The sequence below is a fragment of the Eulemur rufifrons genome, chromosome 20 (genome assembly GCF_041146395.1).
Source record: "Eulemur rufifrons isolate Redbay chromosome 20, OSU_ERuf_1, whole genome shotgun sequence".
NCBI lineage: Eukaryota > Metazoa > Chordata > Mammalia > Primates > Lemuridae > Eulemur > Eulemur rufifrons.
This window is the reverse complement of record NC_091002.1, coordinates 6,456,062-6,468,357: the sequence shown is the minus strand read 5'-3', so window position 1 is coordinate 6,468,357 and position 12,296 is coordinate 6,456,062. Positions and strand designations below refer to the sequence as shown.

The window sequence follows — 12,296 nt, the reverse complement described above, 5'->3', positions numbered from 1 at the left end:
TGCCCTCGCCCCACACACCGTATCTCCTTCTCTGTGCAGCGGCCCCACGACTGGCTTCTGCTCCTCAGACAAGACCGGCCCAGAGGCGCCAGTGGCAGCCCCGCCTGTCACCCCCGTGACCACAAGAGAGAAGATCCGGTCCAGGTTCCACGGCAGCCATGACCTGATCCATCGCCTGTTTGTCTGCATTTCAGGTGCGAGGTCTGGGCCTGGACAGCTGAGGTCACCGCGGTGGGAGGTGGGGCGCGCTTTACGGGCGCTCTGGCAGGGTGTGCACAGCCCTGCCTCAGGTTGCTATAAATGGCACCTGGTCTGCTCCTTTTCTTGGAGAAGGGCTAGATCTACCTAACACAGGAAGGTGGCGAAAAGGGACCTCTGCAGGTGAGGGTGGGGGAGCTGCCCAGGGGTGGGCACAGTGCAGGGCTCTGTGAGTGTCCCTCAGCCAGAACCACCTAGTGGTGACAGCTGTGACCTGTGGATAAAATGAACAAATGTAAATAGCAGATCTCGTGCTGCGGCTGCCATGGCGGCCCTCCGCCCCTGCCTTCTCCTGACTCCTGCATTTTCACTCCCGTCAAAGGAACTGTCTCCCACGGGGCTGGGCTGTCTCCTCTTTCCCTGATTGAGTGGAGGACATGCTGGTCTCGGCCAACCCGGCACGTGGCGCCAGCCTCTGAAGTTCCTTGCATCCGCCCTCTGTCACTCTTACCATGGTCCTCCTCCCCCAGGCGTGGCTGACCAGCTGCAGACGAACTATGCTAGTGACCTGAGAAGTATTCTCAAGACGCTGTTTGAGGTCATGGCCACCAAGCCAGAAACGGATGACAAGGAAAAGTTAAGGAAGGGTAAGTGCCCGCTCAGGATGGGCTCTGAGCCTGCGCCAGCCACCTGTGTCCACTCCCCCCAGGGGGGGGAGGTGCTGAGAAAACCACACCTCCTAGCCCTGGGCAAACACGGCCCCAAGGCAAGCTTGTACCCAGGACTGGCTGACCTGCCACAGTCCAAATGTGCAACCAAAAGGTGCATAGCCATGGGGCCTGGGAAGCACCCAGTGAGGCCACCTGCCTGGAGAAGCGGCTCCGCCCCTATGAGTTTGCAGATAGGTCAGCCCCACTGTTCTGTGTTCTTCTGTTCTTTTGTGTACACACGTGCATGCACACATGCCCACAAAGTGCACAAACATACACGCACACAAGTGCACACTCTCATACACATGCACATATATGTGCATATAAGTACACCACACATGCATGCAACACACACTTGCATGTATGTGCACATACACTCACACTCACACATGCACACCGTAGTTATTTGGTGAGGGAATAGGTGTCAGGGAAAGGATGGATTAGGAACAGGGAGGTTGGCCCATGGCCCTTGCAGGATTCTGGAGTGGGACAGGGGGTTTGACCCCTGCCCGCCAGCCCCTTGTGCTGGGCTCAGGTGCCTGTTCTGGGGGTGCTGCCCCTCACCACAGGGGTCTGGGCACCAGGGACAGCCTGCCTGGTCCTGGAGCCCTGGCCCAGCAGGGCATGTTCTTGCCAGCGGGGAGGGGCCTTGTGTCCACCGAGCTCTGCCCCTGCAGTCCACATCACACCATTCTGCCAGGGAATTCTCAGCAGGGCTGCCTTCTGGAAATCGCACTGCAGAAGAGGCGTGTCCCAGACTGGCTCTGCACCTGGGGATTGTAAGCCCCTCGGGTCACTCCCTGGACTGGGCACTCACACTGGCAGTCTGGGGGGTCTGGCCACACTTGTGCAGTGCAGGAAGGAGCACCCACCTGCCTCAGAGCCCACCTGCCTCAGAGCCCACCACCCTGTGCACAGCAGGGACCTCAGAAGGGAAGAGACCCAGCCAGGATCAGCACGCTGTGGGCACACCCTCCATGTGCTGCGAGACTGTCAGTGGGTCTGGGGGAGCTGACCCTGCTGGAGGCACCCCGGATATCCACCAGGGACAGGTGACCATGCATTGACCACCTGGCCCCCACCCCCAATGGCCTCCCTTTTTCTGCCAGTCACCCAGACCCTGCGGAGTGCGGCCTTGGAGGATTGCGCATTGTGCCAGGAGACCCTGTCATCCTCGGAACTCGCAGCCAAGACCCGAGACGGGGACTTCGAAGGTGTGTGGGAGGCTCTGGGCCAGGGCCTGGCATGCTGCATGTTGGGCGGAGCACCCAGGAGCCTGCTCTGGACATTTCTACCTCTCTGCCCCACCCCATCCCCTCCCACAGGCTATCTGGGTGTGTGGCTTCCCACGGGTAGCCTCCCAGCTGCAGCGCTCCTCCCCTCCCAGGTGGGCACACAACCTGCGCCAGACACTGCCCGGGACACCAGTGGGGGGCCGTGGGAGTCAGGGGGCATCCTCACTGGGGGGGTTGCAGGAGTCAGGAGGGCCTCCTTGTGGGGGGCCATGGGAGTTAGGGGTGCCTTCTTCATGAGGGCAGGGCTTCGGGCCACCGGATGTGAGCAGGTGCAGCCAGAGACAACTCCCTGTTCGCCTGCGGGCCAGCTGGAGGCCAGGTGGCTGCGCAGTCAGGAAGGAGGGTCCAGAGCAGGTGGGGGGCACGCAAGCACATTTGTGGGGATGGGGCTGCCCATGGCCTTTGGAAGGCGCTGGTGGCAGAATGTGAAAACAGGCCCCTGGGTCCCTGGAGGTCTGGGAAAGGTACCAAAGTGGACGCCGGCAGATAGGCCTTATCAGGGCAGCCAGAGCCATCAGGGAGAGCTCGGGAGAGTGAGGGTCACAGCCAGGGTGTGGTCACCCAGGTGGAGGCTCCCTGCAGCACTTCCTGAATGCAGGTGTCCGGCCTGGGGTTTGGTGGCCCGGCACTGCCAATAGCTGTGACGAGTGACCGGTGCATGTGATGCCATCAGTTTCCTGAAATCACAGCCAGTACCTGAGGTCTAGGGGAAGACAGAGAGGAAGAGAGGGATCAGCGGTGCCTGCACCCGCCAGGCCTCTGACCCTGCCCCCGGCCCACCTGGCTCTGCCACTGCTGATGTGTCCCCGGCTCTCATTGTGACAGACCCACCTGAGTGGGTGCCAGACGAGGCCTGCGGCTTCTGCACTGCCTGCAAAGCGCCATTTACCGTCATCCGCCGAAAGCACCACTGCCGTAGCTGCGGGAAGGTAGGTGGGACCACTCCTCGGAGGATGTTCCCACAGTGTCACCGGGGGTCCTGTCTACAGGTGCAGCATGAGGTTCTGGAAGTCAGGACCTGTGCCCCCGGGAGGGTGGCGAGGTCTCTGGGTTCCTGTGAAGAGGCCCCAAGTTTGGGCCCTCAGAGCCTGGATGGTGCCCGTGTCCAGACCTGACCACTTTAGAGCCAGGGATGGGGAGAGGACAGAGGGTGAACAGTAGCCTTGGTGGCCTTGGTGCAGGGCTCGGACCCCCTAAGAAAGCCCAGCCTCCTGGGGTGAAGCCTTAGCCAGGGTTTCCTGGAGGTTCCAGCTCCACAGCCATAGGACTGGGGACCAGGCAGACCCGCCACCTGCCCTGCCGGGGATGGATGGGAGGGGCCTGGCTGGCTGGCGAGGCCCCGCCCCTCACTCCGCCCAACCCCCATGCGTCCCCTACCCCATTCTAGATCTTCTGCTCCCGCTGCTCCTCGCACTCAGCACCGCTGCCCCGCTACGGGCAGGTGAAGCCTGTCCGCGTGTGCACGCACTGCTACATGTTCCACGTCACGCCCTTCTACAGCGACAAGGCGGGCCTGTGACACGGCCCCAGGCACATGCCCCCACCCCTAGGCAGGACCCCCAGAAAGGACGGGAGGGTCTTCCTGTGTCTCATCCAGCTGCCGCGCCCTAGGGCTGCCCAGACTTCCAGATTGTTCGGAGTCTCCATCCCACTCACCCTGGCCTGGGACCCCACCCAGGGACCCCAGGCCGGCTGCGGGGTGACCGGTCAGCCTGACCCACAGAGGGAGCCCAGTGGCAGGGGGCCTGGCAGGTGGGCTGGGCTTTCCTGCTGGTCGGCAGGAGCTCTGCTATGACTGGCGTGTGCAGGAGAGTGGCCTCCCTGAGGGGCCTCTCTGTCTGGCGAATCTAGAAGCAGGCACAGGGGAAGGTGGGCAGGGTTTCCCGTGCGCCCACCAAATCAGAAATAGCGGGCTGTCCCTTCCTTCCCACAGCCACCCACCGCCTTCCCCAGTGCCCACCCTCGCTGGCCTGCCTCATGCATCTCATTTCTTCTTGTCGGGGAAAGTGCGGGGAGCCACTTGGTGGGCCTCTGGGTAAGCAGGGGCCTGGTGTCCACCTGCTGGCGGAGCCCGGGGCAGCGCAGAGACCCTCAGACGGAGGTTGCTCAGGTTCTTGGGCCCAGGCTCACCAGGCAGCCCAGGACCGCTGGGGGCTGCCAACATGGCCACCATGACCCCCTTCCCTCTGTACCCGCTGGGATCCTGGCCCACTTCCTCAGACCCCAGAGCAGCCTGGACCCAAGCTGACACAGCAGAGTGGCCCCAGCACGGACACCTCCTCAGGCTTAAATCTCAGGCTTCACATTGCAATGATGATTGCAGTTTTATTTTTAGAGATGACACACCTACTGCTTCTTTTATAGGATAAAATGCAATTACTATTTAACAGTGGAATACACATGCAGAAAATGGCTTCTGTGGGGGGAGAGTATATAATGGAGAGAATATTATGTATTGAAATTATATTTATTTTCTAAATGCTGTAATTCGAAACCATTTCCATAAATCTATTTAAGGATTGCAGACGCTCTTCGTTTCTTCTGTGAACGCTGACTCCTTTTTCTCTGTCTGGAAAGCGACGGTGCTTGTGCTGACATGGGTTCTGCCTAGGAAGCTGGGGGCTTCTGCACTCCTGGGACAACTGCAGGGCAGGTCTTGGCTCCCTGTCATCCCCCAGGAGAGGAGGGGTCACCCCCTGCCTCCCTGCAAGCCCCATCCCATACCTTCAGGGCTCCGTGCCCCACCTGCCCGCCCACCTGTCTTGTTCCTCTTCTCATCTTCATCTCAGACCCCTGGCTCTTACCATCTTGGGTCCCACCTCACCTGGGGACCCTGGTGGTAGGGCCTCGCTGCCCAGCAGCCTGGGCGCTGCCTCCTGGAGGGCCCCCGGAGAGAACAGGGTTGTCACAGCGATAGGCCTGAGGCCCTGGAGGTGAGCACTGGAGGGCCAGAGAATGGGGTACTTTCTGACTGGTGAAAAAGTATTTTAGAATGTGGGGCTCCCTCTGCCTTTGGGAGCAGAAGAGAAGGGCATCCATGGAAGCTCAGTATCTCTGGCTGCCCAAGGCTGGGTCCCATCCCCCCACACATGAACAGAACACAGAAAGATGGTCCTTCCCACCCCACATCCCACTCCCCACTCTGGTGGACAGCTGTGGCCTGTGTCACTGGCTGGACAGCTGTCCCCCTGCAGGGAAGCCCTCATGGATCTGCTCTGTGGGACCCGTCTCTCTTCACAGGCACCCACACTGGCCACCTGAGATGTGGCGGTCCTCCTTGTCTACCAAGTCAGAGGTGGGAGAGGCAGTGGAGACCAGGAAGGGGGGTCTGCCCCCCAGAGGGTGGAGCCTGGGTCCCAGGGCGGCAGATGGGAAGATCTGCATGTGGCCAGGTCCTGGGAACCCTTCAGGCTAGGGGGAAGGGGGCAGCCCCTCCCTGGGCTGCCCTGCAGGATGGCCTGGGGCCACAGGAGCCCTCCCACGAGGTGGCCCACTGTCCCATTCACACAGAAATGAGGGGTTTCCTAGACTATGGGGTTGCACAATAAACTCAGGATGTTCAGCCCTACCCTACCATGGGTTATCCTCACCACAAAGGCAGAGCCAGAACCTGGGGGTGAGAAGGGTTGGTCTCAGGCAGAATCCAGCTCAGGAAGGATCTAGAAGGGCTGACCTGCTGCCCACCCAGAGCTGGGGTTCCAGACTGGGAGAGCTGGGGGTGACGGTGGGGGAAGTGCCCAGGGCTCTGGATCTGGAGTCAGCCCCTGCAGACCAGCCTCAGGACCACATGCAGGTCAGCATTCCTGAGCCTCAGTTTCCCCGTCCTCGCCACCATGGTCCTTCCTGCTGGTGTTTCCTGAGCATGCTGCATTCCCTGGCTTCACATATGCTGTCCCCTCTGCTCCCACGACAGTCCCTCAAGGCAGCAGGATCCCTGTTATAGATGGGGAAACTGAGGCTCACAGAGGTCAGTAAGCGGCAGAGCTGGGTCGCAGGCTTCTAGGAGGGTCCCACAAGAGGCGGAAGCAGAAGCGTCCTGTGATGTGAGGAGCCTGGAAGTATTAATATTCCAGGGGAAGCCACCTCGAGAGGCAGTGGCTCCGCCTGGTTGCTCATGGGGCAGCTGGAAGGAGGAGAGGCTGCCCTGAGCACGGCGCCTCCCGCCCTCTCTGGGCTGTGCACAGGCACTGTTCTCCAGCACCTCCCACCCCACCCCAGCTTCAGGGAACAGGCAGGGGCCCGAGGCTGGGCTGTGCCCACCCCACAGGGGCTCAGGACCCCAGAGGCAGTCTGCAGCTCCCAGGGACAGGCTTACAAGTCACAGAACGGGTATCCCAGGGGCTCAGGAGCAGGCCCTGGGGCAGAGATCGCCACATCGTAACTTGGGGAGGTGGCATGAGGGAGGGAAGGGGGAAGCCCCGCTGGGTCCTGCTCTTTCCACCGTGGGCTCAGCTCAGCCACCACAGAGGCGGCTCCAGAGCCCCTCCCCCTGCCACCCCCACACACTCTGGCCTCTGGAACTGCCCCTGTGGCCCCCCATGGCTCACCTCTACAGCAGCTTGTGGCCTGGCCTGCCTTCCCGAGGGGGGAGCCCAGGCCAGCTGCCAGCTGTCCTGTCTGGGAGGCAGCCAAGTCTCCCCAGCCCACACCATTGAGCTGTGCTGGTTCCCGGGCTGAGCAAGGATGAGGAGGTCAGGAGCACAGGGCAGAAGGCCCTGGGGCAGTGTGGGCGTGCACGCAAGAGGTGTCCTTCTTGGTGATAAAGGTGATGGACGCCAAGTTGGGGGCGGGGGCGGGGGTGGGGTGGGGAGGCGGGTCTGAAGCAGGGAGACCAGCTGTAGCCTCTAAGGGCCGCCAGGGGGCACCCCACCCCACTGCCTCTTCTAGGGACTCTAGCTGCCAAGGTTCCACTGTGTTGGGGGCACCTGGAGCACTTCCCTGCTGGGGCCGTCCACTATGGCCAGGCACCCCAAGTCTAAACAGAGCTCCCAGCGCAGCCAGACCCACTAGCCAGGCCCTCGTCCTCAAGGTCCATCAGATGGTGGAGAGTCCAGAGAGGCCTGACACGGCAATGACCAAAGGCAGGACAGACCATGCCCAAATGGCTTAGGGAGGCTGGGGAAGGGTCGGGGTGGCGGCTGACAGCACCCTGGAGGGGCAGCTCCAGCCTGTTTGTGGGCCCAGTGCCTCAGGCTGACCCAGCCCTTGCTTTCCTGTTCCCTGGACTCTGCAGTGGGAGCTGAGGAGAGGCAGGCAGGACCCAAAGTACCCACCCCATGCCACCCCCATGCCCCAGAGTCCTGTAGGTGCTCCCAGACCCTCCCAGATGCACCTCTTCCAGGAAGGCTTCCCAGATAGCAGCACCCCTCTCCTCCCAGCAGAGCCCCTGCCATTCATGGGAGGGAGACCTGCTCTTCTACCCCAGGAAGGTCCTCCCCAGGTCTTGAAGAAGAAAGGGCCTCTGCACCACTGGGGGCATGGAGCAGCAGCAGGGCCAGGCTGGGCCCCTCTGTCTCCGGTGGCCTGAGCCTGGGCCTGTCCAGCTGTCAGTGGCTCTGGCCCTACCAACTTGGGAGACCACCATGACACCACGGCAAGTGTCTGAACTGCACCCAGAACCCTCCTTCATAACCTTTTTATCCCCTATAAAAGTTTTTGAAAGGAAGTTTTAGTCTTCTGCTTTTGGACACTTTGGCTATAAGAAATTCATTTAATTTACAATTGTCTAGGTCGTCCAGGGGTCATCAGCACAGAGAGAAAAGTTTATAAAGTGAGAAAAACATCTACCCCACCAATTGTTCACAAATATAATGAACTGTTTCTTATTTTAAGTTTAAAAATAATGTTGACATTACATTATGTAGATATTTAATTACATCTTCATGCATTTTGATTTTGCTGTCTTCTTTTTGTACTCTGGAAACGATGTCTTCCTGAGTGTCAAACTTTTTGGAAGGCCCCCAAATGCTTGGAGGCCTGGCCTGGTGCCCATGGCTGGCCAGCCAGGGCAGCCTTGCCCCACCCCAGGTTCTGATCGAGACTGCTATGACCAGTTGTGACTGGGCAGGCCCCATCTCTCCAAGGCCCCATTGCCCTGTGGGCAGGGCCAAAGGCTAGCACTTGTTGATTTGATACTGATTTTCAGGTTCCTGCCACTTCCTGGGCACCCGCTGTGCCCAGCCCGCTGCAGCCCAGGGCTTTGCATACATTCTCATTCACCCCCATTTTATAGCTAGGGAAACTGAGGTTCAGAGAGGTTAAGTGAGTTTGTCAACTTCTCATGGCCAGACTAGAATCTAGGGTGTCTTTGGGGATGGGACCCCCTGACCCCCCTGGTGTTGGCACACAAGCAGGCCTCTCAGTGCAGGGAGGCCTTCTGGGGGTAGGCACACACTGGGGGGCCAGTTGTGGCTCTCCAGTGCCTGATGACTGGGGCCGTCCCGCAGGACCTGCCTGAGGGAGCTGCCCATGCCAGCCACCCCCAGGGTCTGAGGAGAGGCAGGCTTCGGGCCAGGGGAGGAGACACACAGGGCAGCCTCCTGCCCAGAATGTGGGGCTGGGGGCCGGGGCTGCAGGACATCTGTCCCAGTGACCGGGGAGGCCAAAGGCGAGACAGGAGGTGGAACCAGGGCCAGGCATCCAGGCAGTGCAGGAAATAGGCCCTGGAAGAGGGTGGGCCTCACCAAGCTCCCCTCCCTGGGGGTGTAGTGTGCTGTGTTGAGGCCCTCAGACAGGCTGAGAGGACAGGGTGCATTCTGGAACCAGGGTCCATTCCAGAACCAGGGTGCCCACGTTCGTGTGCGGTGGCGACAGGGAGGTTGGTGATCCTGAGTCCAGAGAAAGGAAGTTGGGCTCAGTAAGCGCAGGGAAGGCTGGGAAGCAGTCTTCCAGAGGTTTCTTTCCCTCAGGTCTCCTTAGGGCCTTTGATACCCTCATGGGACCCTGGGGGAGGGAAGTAAGGCAGCCTTTCCCAGGCCGAACCAGGGATCCTTCATCCCATCCTCCCAGTGCCCCCAGAGGTGGACAGAGCGTCCTTGTTTTACAGCTCAGGAAGCTGAGGCAGGGCTGGGGCTGGGGGAAGAAAACCCAGGTGGGCGGGGTGGGGGGGGTGCAGGGAGAAGTCCAGGCAGACTGAAGACTTACCAGCCCTGGCCTTCCACCCAAAATTGGGGAAGCCCCTTCTAGATTCAGGCCCTGCCCTCCTCTTAGAGCCCCGGCTGAGGTAGAGTGGGAGAGGCTGGGCTCCCCAAAAGGGTAGTGAGGGAGAACACTCCAGGGGGTGGCGGGGGAGTCTAAGACTGGGCCGCGGGCTTAGAGGATAGGGCAGTGAGGGGCATGTGTCTGGTCCAGCAGGTGGAGGCCCTGGGGGCTTGGGTGCATGGAGCAGGCTCAGGAGTGGGAGTGGAGACAGCCCCCACCAGAGCAGGGCAGGGGGACTGGGCTCCCTGGGCAGAAGGCTTGAGATGTCTGCCCTTCCCTCCCGGCCATGGGCTCCCTGGAGAAGGGGCAGGAAGGGCTGGGCAGGCCTGGGGGAGGGGATGGGCAAGGAGGCACCTGGTCCAGCCTGGGCCCAGGAAAGGCTTCTAGGACCTGGGGACCTTACTCCAGAAGGGGCCTGGGACAGCCCACCCGCTGCAGGCCAGCCCAAGCCATGTGCTCCCCTCCCCAACCTCTCCCCTGGGCTCCACAGGCGGCCGTGTGCCCCAGTGCTGACCTGAGCTGCCTCTGCCCATCTTGGGGGGGCACGCTGAGGCTTGTGGGTATAGAGGCCCAGCCAGCCCCAGGAGAGACAGAGCCCCTCACCTGTATGTCCTCCCATCCCACTGGTGCTGGCTTGTAGTGGCTTCCAAATCTCCCCTGGGGGCCTCCAGGCCCAGCCACAGCCACCCCGGCCTGGCTGAAGTTGGCTCCAGGACTTGCCCGCCACTCCCTCCGCTCCCTTCCCATCCTTGCTAGCCTGTGGCGCCTCCTTGGCTGCCCCGGTCCTCTGTCTGCCCAGCCCCTCGCAGTCCCCCCACGACTCCTGCACACTGCCCCAGGCAGTGGCGCCCACATACACACTCCCAGGCAAAGTTGCACCCCTTGGGCTCCTGGGAAGTACTTGATCTTGGGTTGGCTGGGGGTAAAATGGCCTAGGTCCAAGTTAAAAATCTCAGGCTGGGAAGTAGCACACAGATGGCTCCCCACAGTCACACCTGGGCACCTGTCCTGCCAGCTGTGGCACTGAACAAACCTCTCACCCCATGGCAGGGAGGAGGCAGGGCACTGTGCCCAGCAGGCACGCTCTCATGAAGGAGGTGACAGGCAGCAACCCACTGGGCAGCCAAACCAGGGATGGAGCAACTTTGCAAAATGCTGACCAGCAGGTGGAGAGCCCAGGTCCTCAGAGCACAGAATGCATCCCACTCCTTGCCAGATTTGGCACCCCCCTTCACCCTGCACAGCTCTGGGCAGACTAACCCAGAAGGCCTCAGCACTGAGTTCTTGTTAGGGGCTCTGCCCTGGCCCTGGGGTGATGTGGGACAGGAACCAGAAGAGCCCCGTTAACATCAAGGGGGTTAATGTCCACGCAGGGCTGTCTCACGTCCCCATTGGGTCCTGCAGCACATAGTATTCTTAATCCCACTTCACAGATCAGACAGCTGTGGCTTACACCCCAGCAGGTGTGGCTGGGCCAGGAGGTGGCTTTGGTTTTCACACTCCTGTACCACCAGCCCTGAATCTCGTGTGTGGGAGCACTGATCTCCATTTTGCTGGGATATCTGGGGGACGCTAGCAAGTCCCTGAACCTCAAGGGCCCTGGTTTCCTTATCTGTAAACTGGGCATGCAGAAATACATAAGGAAGTGCATATAAAGCTTTCACATCAGTCTGAAGGCTCAAAGTGCTGAGGTTTTACAGTTTTTTGTTATATTTTGTTGGCTGCAGCCCTCCACTACATTTAGAACTTCTGTAGGGTGGTCCAGCCACCTTATGCCACAAAACTCTCCAGCCTGCTGGTCCCACCCTCAAGAGCACCCAAGCCATTGACCTCAAAAAATCAGTGAGAGGGAAGATCAAGGAGCACTGAGCATCGCTGAGGCCAGTCCCACACTTCCTGGGCCAGCCTTAGGGTCCTCGTCCCACTTACGGCGACTTCCCTCTCTAGAAAGTGCTTCTTTGGCCAGAGAGAGCAGCGCCTGCCTCTGGGAATATTCCCACCCTTCAGACCAGACACAAAGCACACAGCCCTCCACTCTTGGAAGCCCGTCTCGATTCTGGCGGCGGATCTTTGTCTCCTTCTCTGGGGCTGGGGCCCCTCCTTCAGCCCTGGTGTCCACTGAGCAGTTCTGAGCCTCAGTTTCCCCATTGATACCCTCAGAGGCCTGGCTCTTAGGCTCAAACTGTCTGCGCCCCTCCCCCAAGGCCCAGCCTTTCCTGGGGCCACTCTGTGTCCGGTGGGGAGGAGAGTCGTTTGCAGTCCCACGCGAGACCCCCGAGCAGACCTCGAGGCCCCGAGACCCCAAGACCCCGTCCACCCGCGGAGCCAGTGTTGCAGCTGGCCCTGGGCACAGGTTCCTGAGCGTGTTGTGCACAGACCCGCCGCCCGGGCGGGTGCACGCCCAAGCCCGGAGTCACTCAAGACGCGCCTCGCGTCCCCACGGGCCTGGCGCTGGGTCAGGCACTGGCGGTCCCCCGCGCGCTCCGCTTCCTCTCGGCAATGTGTCCAGCCGCAGCGCCCTCATTGGCCGCGCGCCCCGCTGCTGGCCATTGGTCCGCGGCCCCTACTTTACATAGGCCGCTCTGGTCCAATCGGCGCGCCGAGCCTACTTAACATGCACGACCGCCACCAGTCAGCGCGCGCGGGGGCCGGGCCACCACGTGCTGTTGCTAAGCTTGGGCTTCTAAATTGTTACTACCGCGGCCGGCCTATCGGAACCGAGCTTCGCATCTGTCAACATTGTCGGCCCGGCCCGAGGCGTTCGGCCTGTCCCCATTGGCCTCGGCCCAGCTCAGTGCCCGCCCCCGGAGTCGCAGTGCCTGCTCCCATTGGCTGCGCTGGCCGCCGCTCGCCCTTATGTGTCAATTTGAGGGCCCGAGGCGGAGGGTGGCGG

General features: G+C 61.1%; 1 protein-coding gene across 2 annotated transcripts in view; it reads left to right on the top strand.

The window, feature by feature from the left end:
- ZFYVE28 (zinc finger FYVE-type containing 28) overlaps positions 1-3,768 on the top strand; it is a 116,475-nt gene extending 112,707 nt beyond the window's left edge. For both annotated transcript variants that reach the window (XM_069496013.1, XM_069496014.1), the window contains 5 exons: positions 40-194; positions 729-845; positions 2,018-2,122; positions 3,029-3,132; positions 3,591-3,768. In XM_069496013.1, coding sequence (XP_069352114.1) covers positions 40-194; positions 729-845; positions 2,018-2,122; positions 3,029-3,132; positions 3,591-3,722 — 613 coding nt within the window. In that variant the 3' untranslated portion in view covers positions 3,723-3,768. The remainder of the gene's footprint in view (positions 1-39; positions 195-728; positions 846-2,017; positions 2,123-3,028; positions 3,133-3,590) is intronic.
- Positions 3,769-12,296: the final 8,528 nt, after the last annotated feature.